General features: G+C 39.4%; 1 protein-coding gene across 4 annotated transcripts in view; it reads left to right on the top strand.

The window, feature by feature from the left end:
* Window positions 1–21,795, top strand: part of kalrna (kalirin RhoGEF kinase a) — a 705,069-nt gene that overhangs the window by 596,252 nt on the left and 87,022 nt on the right. For all 4 annotated transcript variants that reach the window (XM_059966562.1, XM_059966560.1, XM_059966559.1 and 1 more), the window contains 5 exons: window positions 12,404–12,496; window positions 14,749–14,876; window positions 17,809–17,875; window positions 19,094–19,197; window positions 20,992–21,061. In XM_059966562.1, the coding sequence (XP_059822545.1) occupies window positions 12,404–12,496; window positions 14,749–14,876; window positions 17,809–17,875; window positions 19,094–19,197; window positions 20,992–21,061 (462 nt within the window). The remainder of the gene's footprint in view (window positions 1–12,403; window positions 12,497–14,748; window positions 14,877–17,808; window positions 17,876–19,093; window positions 19,198–20,991; window positions 21,062–21,795) is intronic.

Here is a 21,795-nt window from a genome sequence, read left to right on the forward strand (position 1 = left end):
TTAGTATGCACCTTGGAGGGGAACCAGTAACTAGTGGTGTTCTCATGCACTAGATGCTTTTGTCCTTCTCTAGGGTAGAATCTGTGGACTTAGAAGGTGCTTTTAGAGTGGGCTCAATAAATAACTGTACATCCTGTGGAAAAGTACATACAACAGCCTCTGATAGTGGAAATAAATATTTGGGGAGTTGATAGGACGCCAAACAAGCAAACCACAATGTACTGGGTAGTGGTTAGGTTTATTGAGAATTGTAGAATCATTATAAAGCATAGAAACTGGCCCTTTAGCCTAACTCAGCCATGCTGATGAAGCGCCAACCTGAACTAATCTCATTTGCCTCCATTTGATATATCCCTCCAAACATTTTCTTTCCATATACCTGCCCAAATGTTTTTTAAAGTTGTAATTATTCCTGCCTCTACCATTTTTACTGTTGCCTCATTCCATCCTCAGTGTGGAAGCTTTCCCCTCAAAGATTCAAAGTATATTTATTCTCTAAGTGTGTGTGTGTGTGTGTGTGTGTGTGTGTGTGTGTGTGTGTGTGTGTGTGTGTGTGTGTGTGTGTGTGTGTGTGTGTGTGCGTGTGTGTGTGTGTGCAGTATACAACCCTGAGATTCATCTTCCCACAGACAGCCACAAAACAAAGAAAGAAAACTATGGAACCCATTCAACGGAAAACATCAAACCCCAATGTGCAAAAAAAAGAACAAATGTGCGTAAACAGCAAAAAGCAATGAGCAAGAAACATAGAATATAAAACACTAAACCACAATTCATCAAATCAGTCCAGGCGTTTTCAGTTCAACTCCCTTCAGTTCAATCTAGCACTGTGTCATTCATTAACTTCAGGCTGCAGAGCCAGTCTTCCCCGAGCAAAGCCGCACAAGACAGCAACACAAAGGAGTGACCATAAACCAGAAACACATAACGTAAACCAGAATCTAATCCACATACCATATAGACCAAACCTTGCCTAAGACCCAGGACTCAGGCACCATCCTCTGGCAGTATCGAGCGAGAGAGGGAGAGAGAGAGAGACCGCCACACACAGCCACCTTTCTCTGCCAACAGAGAGCGAGAGGAAGAGCGAGACCGGTCATCCGCTGAACACCCACTCACCCTTGATGATCTCAATCTTCTTCACCGCTTTAATTAGTGAGAAATGGAGTTGATCATGGGTTTGCCCCCATCTCCAGCCTACCTGTCCTCCAAGCAGCACACTTTATTTGAAACCTCACCAAACCTCCTCGCAGACAGCAAAGCACCAGCTTGCTTAATCCACTCAAAAACATACCACCAACATGTAAGTGACAGTCTCCAACAGCAGCGAAACCACATTTGAAAGAAAAAGTGAACAAAGTAGTTTTGTGAAGGATATTGCCCTTGGTCGTGTAGTTTACTGGCACCATCTTGTCCACGCTCTCCCCATCTACTTTCAAGGCTGTTTTAAGTCTTTCCCCTTACCTTAAATCGATGCATTCTCATTTTACTCTCACCTTCCCTGGTAAAGAGACTATGGCCATCCACCTTATCTATTCTCCTGGTGATTTATAAACATCTCTAAGGCCTCTCCTCAATGTTCTTCACTGCAGTAAAACGAGTTCCAGCCAATCTAGTTTTCCTTATAGCTTGAGCCTTCCAGCCTTCCAACATGAATCTTTGAATCACATGAATCTTTTCTACACATCCTTTCTGTTGGAGCTGCTCTCATTATGCACAATAACAGCACTCTGTCATGTTGTTGATCTGTGCTGGTAGATGGTGGAAAGGCTCTGGAGTGTCAGAAGGTGAATTTCTTACTACAGGATACCTAACCACTGACCTTCTCTAGTAGTCACTTTATTTAAATTTCTGATGAAGAGAGACTCCAGGACATTGATGCAGGCACTAAGTGAATGTGATGCCATCGAATAACAATACTGTTAGTTGGATTTTCTCTTAATGGAGATGGTTGTTGCCTGCCAATTTATTTCATAAATGTTACTTGCCTCTTATCAAGCCATGCTTGAAAATTGTTGGGTCTTGCTGCATGAGTGTTTAATGGCTGTTTAATTTTGCAATGCATTACAAATAGAATTGAACACTATCCAATTATTAATGAATGTTCTAGGACTAAACTTGCAGTGAAGAGAAGGCCTTTGGTGAAGCAGTCAAAGCTATTTGAACCTTAGAAACTTCTGCAGTGATGTTCTGGGGCTGGGATGATTGACATCCAACAACCACTACTATCATCCTCTGTGTGAGATATGACTCCAATCATTGGAATATTTTCAACTTGATGTCCATTGATTTCAGTTGCTCCGAGGCTTCTTAATCACACGCTCAGTCAAATAGTGTCTTGAGGTCAAGGGCAATTACTCCCAAGTTGCTTCTGAAAATCAGTTGCTTGGTCCGTACTGGGACAAAGGCTTTGATGAGATTTGCAACTAAAAGGCCCTGATAAAATGCAAAGATAATTGATGAGCAAATTATTGATAAGTAAGTGGAAATTACAACACTTTGACAGCAGATTCTGTCACTTTGCTGATGTTTGAAAGTGGGTTGGTTGGGTGATAAACCATAGGTTAGTTAGGCGCCACAGTAGTGTAGCAGTTAGCACAACACTATCACAGTTCCAGAGTTTAGAGTTCAATTCTGGCACCATACTGTAAGATGCCCTCCCTGTGGAATGTGTGGGTTTTCCCTGCATGCTCTGGATTCCTCCCACAGTCCAAAGATGTTCTGGGGAGGTTAATTGGTCAATGTAAATTGCCCCGTGATTAGGTTAGGGTTAATCAGGGTTGTGGAGTTGCTGGGGCAGCATGGTTTGAAGGGCTGGAAGGGCTGTATTGCAAAATAAAAGGTAAAAATGAAAAGTAAAATAGTGATCTGGACTGGAATTGTTCTGCTTTTCATGATCAAGACGTATTTGGCTCATTTTCCACATTGTCATGCAGAGGCCAGAGTTGTAACTTTACTGGAGCAACTTGGCAAGAGGAGAGGCCAATTCTTAGTACAAGTCTTCAGTAGTATGGACAGGATGTTACTGTCCAGAGTGCTGTCAACAGGGATACCACACTAGTTTGTTTATCCTTTGTCCACCGGGAATGAAACATATTGGTTTCCACAATATGCAAATCTGGGGAGCAAGCTGGGATCACTTATCGACTTGGCACTATTGGCTGATTAATTGCTAAATACTCAGCCTTGTTTTAATTCCTGGATGTTAAGCTTATCATCATTGAGGATCGGATGTTGCTGAAACTGCCTTCTTCAGTTAGCTGTTTGGTTCCACCACTGTACTTGATGTGATGTGACAAATCTACAAAGCTTCAACCAAAAATAGTTGTGAGCTCGCTTGGCTCTGCCTATTGCATGCTGCTTTTGCACATTAAAGCCTGTGTAGTCTGAGATGCAGCTTCACCAGACTGATACTTCATTCCTTGGTGTATTTATTTGAGTGATTCATGCAGCAAAAACATTTTCCCTTGTGGCAGGAGTCAAGGGGGCATAATCTCAGGATAAGAAACTGGTGAATGGTGAATAATATGAGAAGGGTCTCCTTCTTGCATTCAGAGAAGGATGGATGTTGAGGCATTAAGTATTTTTAAGGCTCAGAGAGATCTCCAGTCTGGAGAAGAATTAAGTCCCATAGGGTTTGGGCAAGTAAGTAAAATTGTTAAATTTCTTCATTTTACTTTTTCATCCAATATTTGCTTTGCTTCCAAAACCTGGAGAATTATTTCAGTCTTTGCAAGGGCCATCCTTGTTCAGATAATGGAAATGAATAGGCCGTTGATGTGAAATTAAGTTAGATATTTATATGAAGTATTTAAATTAGACACTTAAATGAGGTTTTTAACTTAAATCAGTTCCTTGTAAAAGAGATGTTTTCCTGGAAAACATTCTATTTCACAAATGGAAAAGGCAAGGTAAAATGCATTGTGGGAATTTTGATACAACGCTGGCTCTCCGTTCTGCTGTGGAACACCTACAAAACCAAGAAAATATACATCAGGCTGCTATTTATCAATTGCAGTTCCAGGCTCAATACCACCATCATCCCCTCAGCATTAATCAACAGACTTCTAACCATGGGCCTCTGTACCTCCCTCTGCAAATGGATTCTTATTTTCTTTATCAGGATGCCACTCCTCCTCACTCTCAAACAACACTGGTGCACTTCAGGATGTCCGCTTATCCCACCACTCTACTGTCTCTACACGTGTGAATGTGTGGCTAAGCACAGCTCAAATGCTATTTATCATTTCATAGATGATACTGACCCTTTGTTGGTGTTCAAATCTCAGGTGGCAACAAGGAGGCGTATAGGAATGAGATAAATAGGCTGAATAAGTGGTGTCACAGTACCAAACTCGCAAGGCCCATGTAAGCAGTACCAAGGAACTGATGGTGGCCTTCAGGAAGTGAAAGTCAGGAGAACACACACCAGTCCTCATTGAGGACTCAATAGAGGATAGGGTGTAAGGCTTTAAGATCACGTCAATATCTGAGTGGCTGTGTCCTGAGCCCAACATGTTCATGCCATAAATCACTCTATTTCTTTAGGAGCATGAGGATGTTTGGTTTGGTTTGTCAGTAAAGAATCTTGGAAGTCTCGGTAGATATATGATGGAGAACATTCCAACTGGTTGCATCATAGTGTGGTTTGAAAGCTCCAATGCCCAAGATCATAAGTGGCTGCAGTGTGTTGTAAATTCAGTCAATTCCATCATGGGCATAACCCTCCTCACCATCAAGAACATGTTCAAGAGGTGGTGCCTCAAGAAAACATTCATCATTAAGGATCTCCACCATCTAGGACATGCCCACATCCCATTTCTACCATCAGAGAGGGTTACAGGAACCTAAAGAAATAGTGCTCAATAATTCAGGAACAGTTTCTTCCAGTTTATCATTAGATTTATGAACTGTGAGCAATACCTCATGATCCCATGTTTTGCATTATTTATATATTTGGTCAGTTACAGTCATTTTCTGTCTGTGTTGTACTGCAGCCACAAAACAACAAATTTTATGTCAGATAAGACAATGATAATAAACCCAACTGATTATGGTAACACTTGCAGGCTCCCCTTGCGCGTGCTCTACATAAATGACATTTTTCACTATATCTTTCAATATTTTGATGTAAGTGTGACTATTAAAACTAATCTTTAATCTTTATTTATAACCCTGACAAGAAAAGGTAAGGCTGGCACATTAGGAGATGGGTGCTTATGTGAAAGTGCTGGTCTTGGACTACAATTCAGCATTCAACACCATAATTCTATCCAGATTTGACAGGAAGCTCAGAGATCTCGGCCTTCACCCTGCCTTGTGCAGCTGGATCCTGGACTTCCTGTAGGTGCAAGCAAGTGTTAAGAGTGGGCTCACCCACCTCTAACCCTCTGACTCTCAACACAGGAGCCCTTCATGGCTATGTGCTAAGCACCCCCCTTTACTCTCTGTATACCCATGACTGTTTCGCCACCCATAGCTCCAATTGGCTCATTAAATTTGATGACGATGCTACATTGAAGATGTGAGCTTCCCACTATCCAGGACATTTACAGAGACAGATGCGTAAAAGACAAAAAAGGAGGCCCAAAAGATCATGGGGGATCTGAGTCACCCCAACAACAAACTGTTCCAGCTGCTATCTTCCAGGAAGGAGTACTGCGTCATAAAAGCCAAGATCAACAGGCTCCAGGACAGCTTCATCCACCAGGCCAAAACACTGATTAATTCACACCGATACAATTGTATTTCTAAGCTCTATTGACTGCCCTGTTGTACATACTATTTATTACAAATTACTATACATTGCACATTGCACATTTAGACGAAGACGTAACATAAAGATTTTTACTCCTCGTGTGAAGGATGTAAGAAATAAAGTCAATTCAATTCAATTAGAAGGGTTGCTTAATAATTTTAAATTGCCAGTCAGATCTGCTTCAGACCGTGTTTCAGTTGATGATTTGAGTGGGATTGTAGGATGGATCACAGAACCCAGATATGAAAATGTCAAACAAACTACAATTTCAGAAATGCCCAATTTACAGCCTGTCAGGTTTCAATCAAAGAAGGCACCCAAACGGCCATATCCATCAGGCTCTAGATGACCTAAGCAATGTAATCAACATGCATGAAACAGCACACCTGATGCCTTCCCCATCATTTCCAGGGATTTTAACCAGGCCAGTTTGAAAAAGCCTCTAAGTAATTGAAACCCTGTCACCAGGGCTCAACAGCCAACTCTGCTATCGGCCATGTGACTCAGCAGTGAGAAGGTCACTTCTCATAAACAATATACATCAAGGCTCAGTACGATTTAGGGTTCAGGCAAGCAGGAAAGTTGGGATGTTCTAACTAATTGAACCTTGATTTAGCGAATGCTGTGTAAATACTGCCCATACGCAATTATTGGATGGCAAGAAATAACAGATTATACACACCACATAAAATTATAAAGAATTTTAGCTTTATCAAATGGTTATAAAGAGAAAGAAAAGAAGGATCAAAAAAGGGCCCATTACTGTTAAATCAGTCTAAGTTTGCATGTGACTGTTGGAGCTCGTCTCTTCCAAAAGCTGGATATAACCATTATTCACGGTGCTGAATTGTCATCACCAACCACCAGTAGAGCTTCCCATGTTTCTCTTTCTCTGTCTCACAAAGCACTCCTTGCAATCGTGTCTTCCCATTGGACCAAATCCCACGGGCGTCTCTCCCAATCTTTTCGTTTCCACATCTCCTGCCAAAAAAAAACACATACCAGACTACTGTCCTTCAGAAAACTCTTCCCCACAGCTCTCTAGAACCTTCTCTAATATCCTACAATCTAGATTGGCTGACTCACACTCCTAAGTTTGACAACGTGAGTCTTTATCTTAGCCAAAGTCAAAACACACTTTCCACCATGGCACACTGCCTTTACAGAAAACTGCTAATATAAACTACCTCACAGCATAGCAATAGAAATCTTAAACAGGGAATTACATAAGTATTACCAACAAATTATTTGTGGTACTAGAGGAACGCTACACCACTATCAAGAGTGTTTACTGTGCAACCCCACACCCACACTTCGGAAAGTCCGATCACCTGGCTGTACTTCTAATCCCCAAGAATAGACAAAGACTGAAGACTGCAGCACCAGTAGTGAGGACCAAAAAGGTTATGGACAAGGGAGATGCAGGAGCACTTACAGGACTGCTTTGAATCAGTGGACTAGACTGTATTCAGAGATTCATCTTCAAATCTGAATGAGTATGCCACAGTAGTTACTAACTTCATTAAAACCTGTGTGGATGAGTGTGTGCCTACAAGAGCTTACTGTGCATGAATGAGGAGGGGTAGATCTGCGGGATTCAAGTCTGGCGTCCCAGGTCTGTACAAGAGAACAAGGTACAACTTGTGGAAGATTACCTCAAGAGCAAAGGAACAATTCCTAGAGAGGTTGGAGGTGACATCAGACGCATGTCAACTCTGGCAGGGTTTGCAGGCCATTGCTTCCTACAAACCGAAACCTTACATCATGAATGGCAGTGATGCTTCATTCCCAGATGAGCTCAATGCCTTTTATACTCGCTTTGAAAGGGAGAACAAACTACAGCTGTGAGGTTCCTGCAGCTCCTGGTGACCCTGTCATCTCTGTTTCGGAGGCCAACATCAGGCTGTCTTTCAAGAGGGTGAAGGTGACAGGCCACAATGGTAGAGCTCCGAAAACCTGTGGTGGGGGTGTTCAAAGATGTTTTCAGTCTCTCACTGCTGCAGTGGAAGTTCCCACCTGTTTCAAAAGAGCAACAGTTATACCAGTGTCCAAGAAGAGGAGGGTGAGCTGATTTAATGACTATTATCCAGTAGCACTCACATCCAAGGTGATGAAGTGTTGTGAGAGATTAGTTATGGTTAAAATTAACTTATGTCTCAGCATGAGGCTGGACCCACTGCAATTTGCCTATCACTACAATAGATTTACAAAGGATGTGATCTTCACATGGCCTTCAATCACCTGGACAGTACAAGTACCTATGTCCAGATGGTGTTTATTGAATACAGCTCACCAATTAACATAATCATTCCTATAGTTCTAATCAAAAAGCTCCAGAACCTAGGCCCCTGTTCCTCCCTGTGCAACTGGAACCTTAATTTCCTAACCATCTGTGCAGATTGGAAATAACATCTCCACCTCGCTGACAATCAATACTGGCGCAATTTAGAGATGTGTGCCTAGCCCACTGCTCTACGTTCTCAACACCGTGACTGTGTGGCTAGGCACAGCTCAAATGTCATCTATAAATTTGCTGATGATGCAACCATTGTTGGCAGAAACTCAGGTGGAGATGAGAGGGTGTACAGGAGTGAGATATACCTGCTAGTTGAGTGGTATCACAGCAACAATCTTGCACTCAGTATGAGTAAGACCAAAGAATTTCAGAAAGGGTAAAACAAGGGAACATACACCAATCCTCAGAGGGATCAGAAGTGGAAAGAGTGAGCAATTTCAAGTTCCTGGGTGTCGATATCGCTGAGGATCTATCCAGGGCCCAACATATTGATACAGCTACAAAGAAGGCACGACAGCAGGTATATTTCATTAGGAGTCTGAGTTTGAGGTATTTCACCAAAATCACTCGCAAATTTCTACAGATGTACAGTGGGGAGCATTCTAACTAGTTGCATCATCATCTGGTATGGGGGTGGGGTTTGTGACTACTGTAGAGGATTGAAATAAGCTACAGAAGATTGTAAACTGAGTCAGCTCCATCATGGGCACTACCCTTCGTCATATCCATGACATCTTCATGGTGTAATGGTTCAAAAAGGCAGCATCTATCATTTACCCAGGACATGCCTTGTTCTTATTGCTACCATCAGGAAGGAGACAGGGAACCCTGAAGCCACACACTCAATGATTCAAGAACAGCTTCTTCTCATCTACCTTCCAATTTCTGAATGGACTTTGAATGATGAACACTACCTCACTACATTTTTTTATATTTTTGCATTCCTTGTTTAATTATACATTTAATTAGAGTGTATATATATATAGATAGATATATATATATATATAGATATAGATATATATATATGTGTGTGTGTGTGTGTGTGTGTGTGTGTGTGTGTGTGTGTGTATATACACCCTTAACTCCTGGTGGAGTCGTCAGGGCACCGTCATGACAACCTTTTCCCTAAATTTTTTGGTGATTGCTCATTCTACAGTGTGTCTTGGGCATCCGAAACCTGGCAGAGCCCCTCCCTCTTCAGTAATTCACGAGTTTTTTTTCTATTATTATGTATTGCATCGTACTGCTGCAAAAAAACAACAAATTTCATTACATATGCTGGTGATATTAAACTTGATTCTGAATTCTGAATATCAAGTTATCTGATATCCTGGAACAGGTATCGGGCAAAGACTGCTGAGAACTCTTTGGGGGACATGACAGCGAGGAGACAAGTGTGTATGCCTGTACGAGAATCTCCAGCCACAGTGTAGTGTCAATCACCTTCAGCCTCAATTCACATGTGCTTCCAGCCACGAGTACTTTCTTGCTAGCTTGTAAGAAAAGTGGCAAGAAATGTCAAACAAAGCAATTCAGCCATTTTATATCTATGCTTCATCAGAAATCAAACAGACATCTAAATGTCAAATTGATCTGCACTCAATTACAGATTCAGTCTGACACCTTAAGCTTCTTCCCATTTTCCTTTTTGCTGTTTCTCACTCTGCCCAGGGCAAACAATGCCAATTAATTATGTTACTTCCTAAAATGTTGTATTTTTTTTCTTTTCTCTTTAATTCACTGATTCCTCTAAACTTTTCCTACAATATTTTTCTATGTAACCATTTCAAATGGGCACCTGGAGCTGTGACTATCATCAAATTGTCTGTTAACCATACCATAGAGATTTGCTCCAGTTCTTGCAACTTACGAAGATTCTCACCAATACAAATTAAAATACTTAATTTATACAGTTAACATAACATAAGAACATAAGAGATAGGAGCAGAAGTAGGCCAATCAGCCCCTCAAGCCTGCTCCGCCATTCAACAAGATCATGGCTGATCCAATCAAAAGAACAAAAGAACATATGAAACTCATTCACATAATCCTTTCCAAGCAATTCATATTTTGTTCTCTCTGAGTCATATGGCTGTTTAATGCTTCCATTAACTGATTGGCTTGTATCTTGTTTTAAATCTCAAAGCTGTGATTTTAAATCTTTATTTGTTTACAACCACATCAAGCAACCTAGAAACAGCCTTGGATTGCAATGTGATTAAGTGAACTCTCTACTTCATTTGCTTTCTCCTGCTAAATGATATAATCCATCATCAGACACCCACACCACCCAGGTCCTGTTCTCTTCTCGCTGCTGCCATCAGTAAGAAGGTCCAGGAGCATCAGGACTCACATCACCAGTTTCAGGAACAGTTGCTACCCCTCAACTATCAGGCTCTTGAACTAAATTTTAACTCAACTTCATTTGCCCCATTACTGAACGGCTTCCACAACCTGTGGACTCCACATCTCATGTTCTCTATATTTATTTATTGGTGTTATTTTATTTTGTATTTGCACAGTGTGTTGTCTTTTGCACATTGATTGTTTGTCTGTCTGTCCTGTTTGGTGTGGTCTTTCATTGATTCTATTACTTTTCTTGGATTTACTGAGTGTGTCTGCAAGAAAACATATCTCAGGGTTGTATATGGTGGCATACAGTATATGTACTTTGATAATAAATTTACTAGGAACATTGACATTAGAGTCATATACACTCTTTTGATTCTCCATCGATAGGATACATGACTAATTTTGTATGTTGAAATCAAACAGCATTTATCTCATGTCAGGTCCTTGTCTTTAATTAACTTTCTGAATAGTTCTTCCCCTATCTCAATATACTTAGCTGTTCCTCCATCTTCTCAGCTTTGGATGCAGTAAATCTATTGAGTACTTTAATTTGCATTTCCAATTATCAATGCATGTGGCCAAATAAATATGTTCAGCAGGAGATACCTTTTGTCGGCATTTCAACAAGAAATACCTCCTCATCTGTTCAAAGAGGTTCACAAGGACATTGCCTGGATTGGAGTGATTAGTGATAAGAAGAGGTTGTACATATTTGGATTGTATTCTCTGGAGCTGAGGAGCGGTAAATAAAATTCTGAGAACATAGACAGGGTAGATGGTCTTTTTCTCAAGTTGTAAATGTCAACTACTACAGGACATAGCTGTAACGAGGGGGGAAATTCAAAAGTGATTTACAAGATGTTTTTTTTCCCCGCACAGAGAGAGGTAGGTGTTGGGAACGTGCTGCTGGAGAGGTGGTGGAAGTAGGTATGATAGCAATGTCTAAGAGGCAGTTAAGCAGGCAGGAGATGGAGGGGATTTGCCCATGTGAAGGCAGAAGGGAAAATGGCAGTACGGTCAGCAGAAACCCTGTGGGCTAATGGGACAGTTCCTGTTCTCTACCTTTCTATCTTCTACTCACTTCAGATTAAGTGTTGCGTTCAAGTGTTGCATCTACATTCACTTTGCTCTTGAATGCCATTCTGCTTTTTTTGTCGATCAGTGGTTTTGATTCTTGGTCTTAAATGCTTATCGTGTCATTGTGGCCTCGAGTTAGCTCAATAAAGCAGGCACAATGCAGGTATAAAAGTTGGTCAACCATTCTGGGTACAGTCGTGAATTCTAGTTTCCAGTCACAAAACCATGAGCGATGTTAGGTTATTTAGTCACATGACTTGGCCAGGTTACCACACAGGCAAGGGATATGGCCGTTGGGTAACTAATCCCAGAGACAGAAGATATAGGAATTGGGTGAGTTAACATATCAGCATAGGTACTGGGTGGGTAACTGGACAGATATTGGAACTGATGGAGAATCTCACGGCCACAGGAGTTAAGTAGGTAAGCACACAGCTGGCTTCAAAACCAACAAAATGTTGTGCTGACTTCTGACAAGTACCTGCAGCACTGGGGTAGATTTTAAACTTGCTCTCAGGGTATCAAAATAACCAGGTTGATAAGCTGCTTGGCAATTGTTTTCTCTTTGATGAAAGCAGTGGAAATGAAACTCAGAAAGTTTGATCACAAACTGTTAATTACTGCATTGCTAACATACTTGGGCATAGAATTAACGATGTACCTCAGCAGATAAAGACTCAGCATCTATTGATGTATCCCATAGCTGTTTCCTTTTATGAGAAAGTGACTGGGCCTTGCTAATAATAATGCCTTGCTATTTTAACTGTACTACTGTGCTGCTGCAATTTTTCCATATTTGTGTGCTCTACTGCCTCTACCCCTTCTCCCCCCCATTAGCATTACTAATGGCTTTTTTATTTTCCTCCTTCCTTTTCTTGCTCATACTCTTGGTAATGCTCCCTTCCATTCTAACCCCGCAGTCCTCTTTGCATACTGCCCGTCAGAGTGCTCCTGAAATTCCCAGTGCTGCGGACCTTGTCAGTGCAATCGAAAAGTTGGTTAAAAGTAAACTGGTAAGTTTAGAATTTCAAAGAAGAACACAAAATGGATTTGTGGTGCCTCTTTTCAAATACTACACGTTTAGCACAGCAGTTTATTTCATTTGTAGGAGGTGAAGTTAGTAAGCGACCCTAAGGTTGTTAACCTTAGCCAGTTTGACCCGATTGGAAAGGGCTGAGCACATAGTGCATTGAAATGGATTGCACGACTAGAAGTTCTATCTTTTGACTGTTCCCTCAGATAGATGTAAAATACCCCACTGAAATATTCAAAGAAGTGCAGGGACTTGTCCCATTGTCAGTGTCAACTAAACATTGTCTGCACATTAATCTCATTGCTGTTGGACGTACTTGTGCAACTCAGCTATCGTCTTTTCCTACCATCTAAATGTGACTACATTTTTTTTTAAAGCTGCATTATTGCTCTGATGTACTTTCGGATGTCTTGATGTCATAAGAATGAATAAATAAAGGTTGTGGGGTTTTTTTGCTTTAAGAAAGACAGTGTTAGAAAAACAGTTGCACTTGATTGCTATGGTTGATAAGAAGGATTGATTTTTGTTTTATTCTGGTCGGTTCAACTTACATTTCATCCAACTGAGGTTTCTTCTTCCATTGTATAAAATATAATTCCAGTATAATGGGTCCAGTACAGGCTGACCACAAGCAAACAGTAGAGCAGTTATCCACCATAAAATCATCAAGTCAGTTTTCTGCTGCATTTGCCATTTTATAAGATCCTAAGCACAGCTTTGCTTTTTGCAAGCTTGTGCAAAGAAAAACAATGTTTAGTAAAGTAACACTCATGTGAACAGTTGGCCCTCTTACTAAATATCTACAAAAATGTATAGTCCAACCCTCTTCCTTAATGATATAGATATTAAAAATATCTACAATAGCTTAAATGTTAGAATATAGCAAATCACAGTCAAAAATAAGGGTTGAATGTCAGCCATGCAATAAGTTAATGAGCGGTTTACGATTGTTCATTGCTTTTCAGTACTATTTGTAACTGATCAAAAATTTATAATCAGAGTTATTTGTTCAGTTATTGTTAAAGACTCTAGTAGGGAAGGGGGTTTCAAAATTGATGGATTTAGAGTTTCTAAAGAGTAGTTTTGAATGTCCACGGTTAAAGGCATTGTTCATTTCCACTCCAGTCTATAAACTGGAGATATTGTTATGAACCCACCTTAACTTTTGCAAAAATTATGTTTTTTAAATATCTCTAGAAAGATTTCAATGCAAATTGAAGATACTTAAGTTGGACAATCCATTCACAATAATGAACTTTCGTCATGAATTTACAAAGGAAATACATCCGTCAGTTACTTCATTATGCCAGAAACAAGATTGCTCAGATTGCTAGCAAGTTGGATGCAGTTGTACTCAATGTAATTAATGATGCTATCTCTACCACAGCCAAGAAGGTCAGAACCATTGCAAATTGTCCATTAAGTGCCTCAAAAAATGGTCAAGTAAAGAGACCTTCCTATTCTAACGTGTATATTTATACAGATTGTTCAGATGGCATTCCAACTGCAGAGGCTAAAGTTAATCATGTTCTTATGTTGGTATTCGTACAATATTTCAGCTTTCAAATGAGATGATATAAAACTAATTAGAAATCCTCCAACCAATCATGACAGTACTGTTACAAGGCTTATTCATGTGAGTATGTTGTGTGATAATTGTCCTGAAGCTTGTAAAACTGAATAACAGCAAAATATATTGGAACTACTCAGTAGTCAGGCTGCAGTTTGTGGATAGAGAAAAAGAGTGTTTCATATCAGTGACTCTTCAGCAGATTACCATAATGCTATTCTTAATTATTTACACATTTTCCCCATTAGTATTAATATTTCAGTCTATTTGGAAGATCAGAATGCTCTATGTGGATAGAAACTAGTTATTAAAGAAGGATAATCATACTTTTAGTTCAGGGGGCCACAGAAAAATTACATAACAGATTATTTTATTCTGCTGATGGTCTGGTGACAACATTTACAAGAATGAAGTGGATGTCATAACATTCAGCTGGGTCCTATCAGTTATAATATTGAAAACTATTGCATTACTCATTTCCCTGAACTTTGTGGGAGGAACTATTATTATGGAATGGTTATGGCAACATCAATCATGATAATGAGGATAAGGTTACCACATGTTTAATGTTTATATGGTGCAACATACTGTATTTATATGGTTTTGCTTGCCCTGTAATAAGGTTAAACATGTTTCGTAACTGAACAATTATTCTTCACTAGTCTCTGGAACCAGGCTGTTCCTACCGAAGCAACTTGAAAGATCCCCTGAGCCCTGAGTCAATGAATTCTTCCACATCACCTGGGGATCTCGCAGAAGAAAAGCGCACCAAGGCTCTTAAAGGACGAACGTAAGCTAAATTTTTCCTTGCTCTCACAAAATGTGGAAATGGGTTGCAATCAATGGTTGTTATTTTGCCTGAAATTTATTTTATAACAAGGTGAGTAGATTTAAAGGTGACCAGAACTCTGGATTGTATAATCTGAAAAACAAGTTGTGCTTTGTTGCTGCAAAATTTTGGGTGCACAGCATGTGTTAGATTTGAAATATTTGATGAGGAATATGACCACCTCTCCCTAGCACCCTCCTGGCCAATGTACAGTTATTGGAAGGCAAGGTAGAGGACCTAAGGGCAAGATTGACGTATCAGAGGGAAATGAGGGATTGTTGTGTTCTCTTTCTCTGAGACATGGCGCACCCACCTCCTTCACCGTGCTGCAGCCTAGGGAGTACTCCATCTTCTACATGCAAGTGAATTTTCAATTACTTGCTTTTCAATTAATTCAGTAATGCAAATACAAGTTGTGAAGGCTGAAGTCATGCTAAATTTGTAATTCATAAGAAAAGACAAACATAGCATGAAAATAATGAGTCACTATAAAAAGAACAGCAGTATTGTGTGGATATGTCAATTGCTACTCCAATAAAGTACCAGGTACCTTTTGGTAAATTATGAAATGAAAAATTAATCCAGTCAGGTGATTGTTGAAACCACTTTAACATTGGTTAATGGTTCAGAATGCTCTGATGTCTTTTGTATTCTTTAATAAGATTGTGAGCCAAAGTTCACAAGCCTTTCAAAACCTTCTGGAGAAAAAGCTGGAAATATTATAAATATTTCAAAGCAGAATGGAAAGCCTCAATTCAAAATATTATCTGTGTTTTTTATATTAAGTTCTGAAAGACTTGCAGTATACTTCCAACATTTTTATTACAGCTTCTATACACTTCATTTTTGGGTTTGGTTTTAAAGATCTCTCTTGAAGGCCAGCTTGAAGAAGTCTCTGAACAATGCCACCAACGTATCACCTGTGGAACCAGAAGAGCTAACACACTTAACCACTGTTATATCACTTCAAGAACACTTACCATGCCTAGCCATCCAACAGAAAGTTGTTAACTTCAAGAGCTTCATCATGGGCATTAGCCTCCCCAGCATGCAGAACACCAACAAAGGGCGATGCCTCAAAAAGGCGACATCCATTATTAAGGACTCCCATCACCCAGGGCATGCCCTTTTCTCATTGCTACCATCAAGGAAGAGGTAGAAGAGCATGAAGACACACACTTAACATTTCAAGATGCTCTTCTTCCTCTCTGCCATGAGATTTCTGAATGGACATGAACACTACCTCACAAAATTTTAATCTCTTTTTGTACATCTAATGATTGCAAGATCCTGCTGTACATTAAGAACTCAAAGTACTGCGGGTCTACACCATCAGCGAGTTTCTTGCTGGCAGAGTTAATGAAGGATCTGCACAAGGTGCTACTGCCTTATTCGATGGAGGCTTACAGTCAAATAGCGAGTGGTCATCATGGTCACTTTTCTCGTGATTGCAAATCCCCATTAGACATGTTGATGTATTATGCCACAAGTTCGATACCCTGTGAGCGGGGGTGGATGGAGGGGGCCGAGTTCTCAGTCGTGGTGAGGGTGAGGCCGGAAGCCACAGTGTCACCCGCTTGCAGCCACTCTGCGTGAGGGGACAAAGCTGTTGCGCTTCACTGGGGGCTGCGCGGCGCAGAGTCAGAGTTGCCCTCCCAGGGTTTCGTTCGGCAGAAGACAAGCTCTGTTGTGGCCAACTGCAGACTTTTTAGTGGCACTCAGTGGACTCGGGCCTCAAGTTGCGAGGTTGCTTGCTTCTCAGCCACCGGAGGAGAGGCGTCCGGGCCATAGCACTCTACCAGGGGCAGTGTAGTGCAGTTGTGGCAACTGAAGATTTAAAATGGACTGAGGAGCCTGGACTATATACAGTCGGCCCTCCTTATCCGCAGGGGATTGGTTTCGGGACACCCTGCAGATACCAAAAAAACGTGGATGCTCAAGTCCCTTATATAAAATGGCATAACGTTTGCATATAACCTACGCACATCCTCCCGTATACTTTAAATCATCTCTACATTACTTATAATACTTAATACAATGTAAATGCTATTTAAGTAGTTGTAATTATTGTTTAGGGAATAATGACAAGAAAAAAAAGTCTGTACATGATCAGTACAGACGCAACCATCGTAGCTCTTCTGGGAATGCTGATCCTGCCTCGGCATCAGCCGATCCCGATTCTCTCCTGGTCTTTAAGCTCTTGAGGCTGTAGCACTTTACGTAGCCAGCCATTCCTTACTAGCCTTAAACTCCTTCCTCCCGCTCACAACACAAGTAGCGAACGAGCGAGACTTCGGGTTGAATCTGCGCACGCGGAACCGGCGAATAAGGAGGGCTGACTGTACATGTATATTTGTCTGATTCTGTTTTTACTAATATCCTAAATGTGCTTGCATATGGGAGGACTGGGCCTCAAAGCCACAGTCTCGCCTACCAGGCATCAAGAGCCAGTCAATAGATGATATCAGTGGGCTGAGGGGGTCTGGACTGTTGATAATGTGTCTTTGCACCTTGATCCCATAGTAACAATGTCTCGTTTGGCTGTATTCATGTACACATAAATGACAATTAAACTTGAGTTGATTGATAATGTAGTGCAAGGTACTGCTACAGTGAAACATCAAATCTTACGTCATATGCCAGTGTTACTAAACCTGATTCTGATTTTGATTCTGTTGTTTTGTTTATTATTAAGCCCAAACAGTATTTTGATAGACATTATTCAGGTATGATGGTCCTATTTCATTAATTTATGATTCATTCCCTGTAATTCATCTTCAGAGTTTGAGAGAGTTGATAATAGACATAACAAATTAAACATTAGGACCCTGTCGAAACATATTTTGTAATATATCCATTTACTATTCTTCCATCTCTTTCCATCTCATTGTAGTTATGTTCTGAATGAGCTGGTTCAAACAGAGAAGGATTACGTGAAAGATTTAGGAATTGTGGTAGAGGTAAGATGCATTTGCTGTAACTTGTACATAGTAGAAAAATTATTGTAAAATCCTTTATAAATGTTAATTTAAAATGTTATTTTCAAGGATATTGTTGTGGTGAACTTTGTAACATGGTGGCACTTTCTCAGTCTATCCTTCACAACCTATTTCTATAAGCAAATAATGAAGGATTAATTTGAGCAATTAGTAGCCCAAATAAATATGATTATTAAAATAGTCCCTATTATTATCTAGTGTTCAAATTATTCATTTTAACATAATTGTAATATTTATCCCTTTCAACACAACAAAGCTGCCAATAAACACCTTTTATTAAAGATGACTAACAAGTGTCTGTTTCAGTGTTGTCGATATGTTATTAAAGTGTGCATCATGGTTTATAATGGTTGACTAGGCAAATTCCATAATGATACTACCTGCTGAAATTTTTAAAGTGTTCAATTTCTGCTGCATGCTAAATAAGCTGATTACTCAGAAGTGATTTGTGGAATTGTGGAGGCTAATGAGCCAGTGTCTGCTGTTTCCGATTGCTTCTCAGTAGCTCCCACCCCTGAGCATGTCTAAACAATGAATGGGAACAGAAACAGGTTGGCATTTGATATCTAGACATCTTTCTAATAGAACTATTGACACAGGAGGGGTCATTTTGATATTGAATGAGGTTCAGAAGGAGTGAGTGATTGATTCATCATGCCAAACAAGGCTGTGGAAAAGAAAATATAGCAGAGATGTGCAAGAGAGTTTAAAACCGCGACTCCTTAAGTCCATCCATGCATATGAATCATGACCAGTTTTCCCCACGGCCAACCAGAGGAGACTAAAATTATGTTTAAACATAACAGGGAAAATGGTAGTCAGGGAAGTTTTGCTGCATTCCTTGGAGAATCATGGAAATTCCAAGAGACTATGGGGTGCATCCATTTTTGTATGGAATAATATGCCTCTGAAAGAATCTGTCCACCTCGCTTTCCAACATGTGTTGAATCTGTGTGTGTGTGTGTGTGTGTGTGTGTGTGTGTGTGTGTGTGTGTGTGTGTGTGTGTGTGTGTGTGTGTGTGTGTGTGTGTGTGTGTGGTTTTTCATGATTACACAAAAGTGGAGTTCTTTTGATCAATTCTTTCTTAAATTTTGAAAAGCAGGAGAAAAATGTAGTTCACTGTCATGGACGGTTTCAGGTTTGATGGTAACCATTTGTACTCAATTCTTACCTTGAAGGGTTTCATGAAAAAAATCGAAGAAAAGGGTATCCTTGATGACATGAAAGGAAAAGAGAAGATCGTGTTTGGGAACATTCACCAGATTTATGACTGGCACAGTAGGTGAGCAAACAGTTATGTCAGCTGGTAATTAATGAAGAAACCAGCCAACATTTAACATTTTATGAAGGGAATCCAAAGTTTGTATAAGAACTCATATTATTAACCCTATTTAAAAGTCTCAATTATCACAAATAATTATTTGTGTGTGCATACTAGAAACAAATGAATGTTTCAAGACCATTTAAATTAACACATTCTGTCAGTTATGTCCAGATTAAATAATTCCAGAAGTCTTCCAAGCTATAATATGTAAATTCAGCTGAAATCATCAATTACATCAACAGTTACCCATAGCCAGGTCTAACAATTCAAATACTAAAATTATTTTATTTAACTTCCAAGCATAAAGGTGTTTTATTGTAAAGTTCGTTACTTTGTTATTTGTTATTTTTATTGTTATTGTTATTTTTCTTATAAACATCATGGAATTAAACTTAATATTACTAATTTGATTAGTGTAAATTTTTGTATATTACTCAAGTATCTCCTTGCAAGACTATAAACTTTTTTCTTTTAGCCATCCTGTTTTTAAATCCTGATCCACTGACCCAGTTGCTAAGTTTCTACCTTGTAAATCTGGCCAAATTACAGTTTATTTCTCTGAGGACAGGCTGCCTCCTCCACCTATGCTTCTTATCCTTGACACTTCATTATCCAAAACTATTTTTACTTCAATCTCAGTAAGTTTTGTGTAGATTTTGAAATTGGTCTGTTTCATAAAGTGCCTTAAAAGAGAAAAGAAAGTTTTTGAAGAGGAAATTGTTGAATTTCGGACCTTATTTGAAGATGCATCACCATTGGTGGAGTAATTAATTTCAGAAATGATCCATATGCCTAAATTGAATGAGTTTACATCTTTGAGGTTATGATGCTGGAGGAACATTGATAAAGAGAGGCAAAGATGTGGATTTGAAAGTGAAGATGTAATTTTTAAAAATCAAAGCATTGCCTATTTGGGAGCCTCTAGTCTATAAGTTGACAAGTTAAAGAGTGATGGCTCATTTTGATGATGAGAGTTAAGACATAAGCAGCAGAATTAAAGGCTGGATGAAGGAAAGACAAAATTGAAAGTAATTTGATGTTTATCCTGTTTCTCCTTTTCCATTTAATATAAAGAAACAAGGCAAGAGAACAAATTCTACTTTTTGATCTTTGTTCTGACTTAAATTATTTATTTTTTACAGAACTGATTTTGCTCTATTGATTGCTTTGTAGATGGTGTAAATTGAGCCTTCTAGGGCTCCTAGATCTTGCACTACCTCAATGCATTTAAACAAAATGCATGGTGTAAATTTTTACTGACAGTACATCTGCTGTGCTTTACCCTTATTTGTTTTAAAATTTATTCGCCATCCAAGACCAATTTGTACATAGTACTTCAGATGTGGTTTCGGCGCTGTTTGTATACAATTGAAATTGAACCCCTTGAATAAACTACTCTATCTCCCTCAGTTTAAAAAAATAATAATCCCAATTCGGAGCTGTGGGACAATAAATTCACTGTCTCCCCACCCCCAGGTGTTTGGTAAATGCAGGATATGCTCATGTGGTTGGCGATCCATCTCTCATCATTTTCTTGTATCAGATTTCTTTGATCGAATTGCTAGTTCTCAATTCTTCATTTAAATCATTTGCATCTTAACTTTAATCATTTTGTATGTCTTAGTGTTATTTCAGATTTGAGTTCATACTCTTAAATAATTGATAAAAATGGTTTTGTGCTCTGCTAGAAAGTAAAATACAGGCCCACAGAGACAAAATTAGAAAATGATTACTTTCCATGTTTCTTTGCAGTTATTTCCTGGGAGAACTGGAAAAATGCCTTCAGGAGCCTGAACGTCTGGCAGAGCTCTTCATCAAGCATGTAAGTTATTGCAACATACTTTTAGTACTTCGTGTAAAGAATAGTAACTTGGCCCACTTTAGAAGTGTGCTCCAGTATGTTTCATAACTTCACCTTCTCGTTCCCTGTAGTCAGCATGGTTGTGTTAATCACAATGTCACTTACAGTTAAAGAGGGTAATAAATTTAATATACAATTTTTATAAGTTCAATGTTTCAAGGACAAGCCAAGCCAAAGTCAGCATTTATTGCCAGCAAGGTCCATATTATTTCTATAAGCCAAATTTCCTAGCATTATGTACTTAGTACTTGTGAAAAGTATGGTTGTGTATTATTAACTTATTCTATGATTTTTCCTGGAACAGCTTTATCAAATGCTTCGGGTTGTTATATTGGCTTCACCAACGCAGTAGGGCAAATTTATATGCAGAATAATTTCAATGTGTTTTCTACAGTTTGAGAAGAATACTGTAATAATTTTACATATTTCTGGAAAAAAATATGAAAGAGACAATGTCTGAAAGAGATCTTAAAATAATGTTGTGTGAACACAAAAGCAGTGAGAACCTTTTTGAATGGTCAGGATTTTCCATGTTATTTCTCTGCACGTATGTTGTGTAACACGACAGTATAGCAATAGCGTAATGCAATTAATAATGCCAGCAAGCCAGGCTTATTTCCATTGCTGTCTGAAAGGAGTTTGTGCGTTCTCCATGTGACCTTGTGGGTTTCCTCTGGATGCTCCGGTTTTCTCCC

Source organism: Hypanus sabinus, chromosome 4 (genome assembly GCF_030144855.1).
Source record: "Hypanus sabinus isolate sHypSab1 chromosome 4, sHypSab1.hap1, whole genome shotgun sequence".
NCBI classification, from domain to species: domain Eukaryota; kingdom Metazoa; phylum Chordata; class Chondrichthyes; order Myliobatiformes; family Dasyatidae; genus Hypanus; species Hypanus sabinus.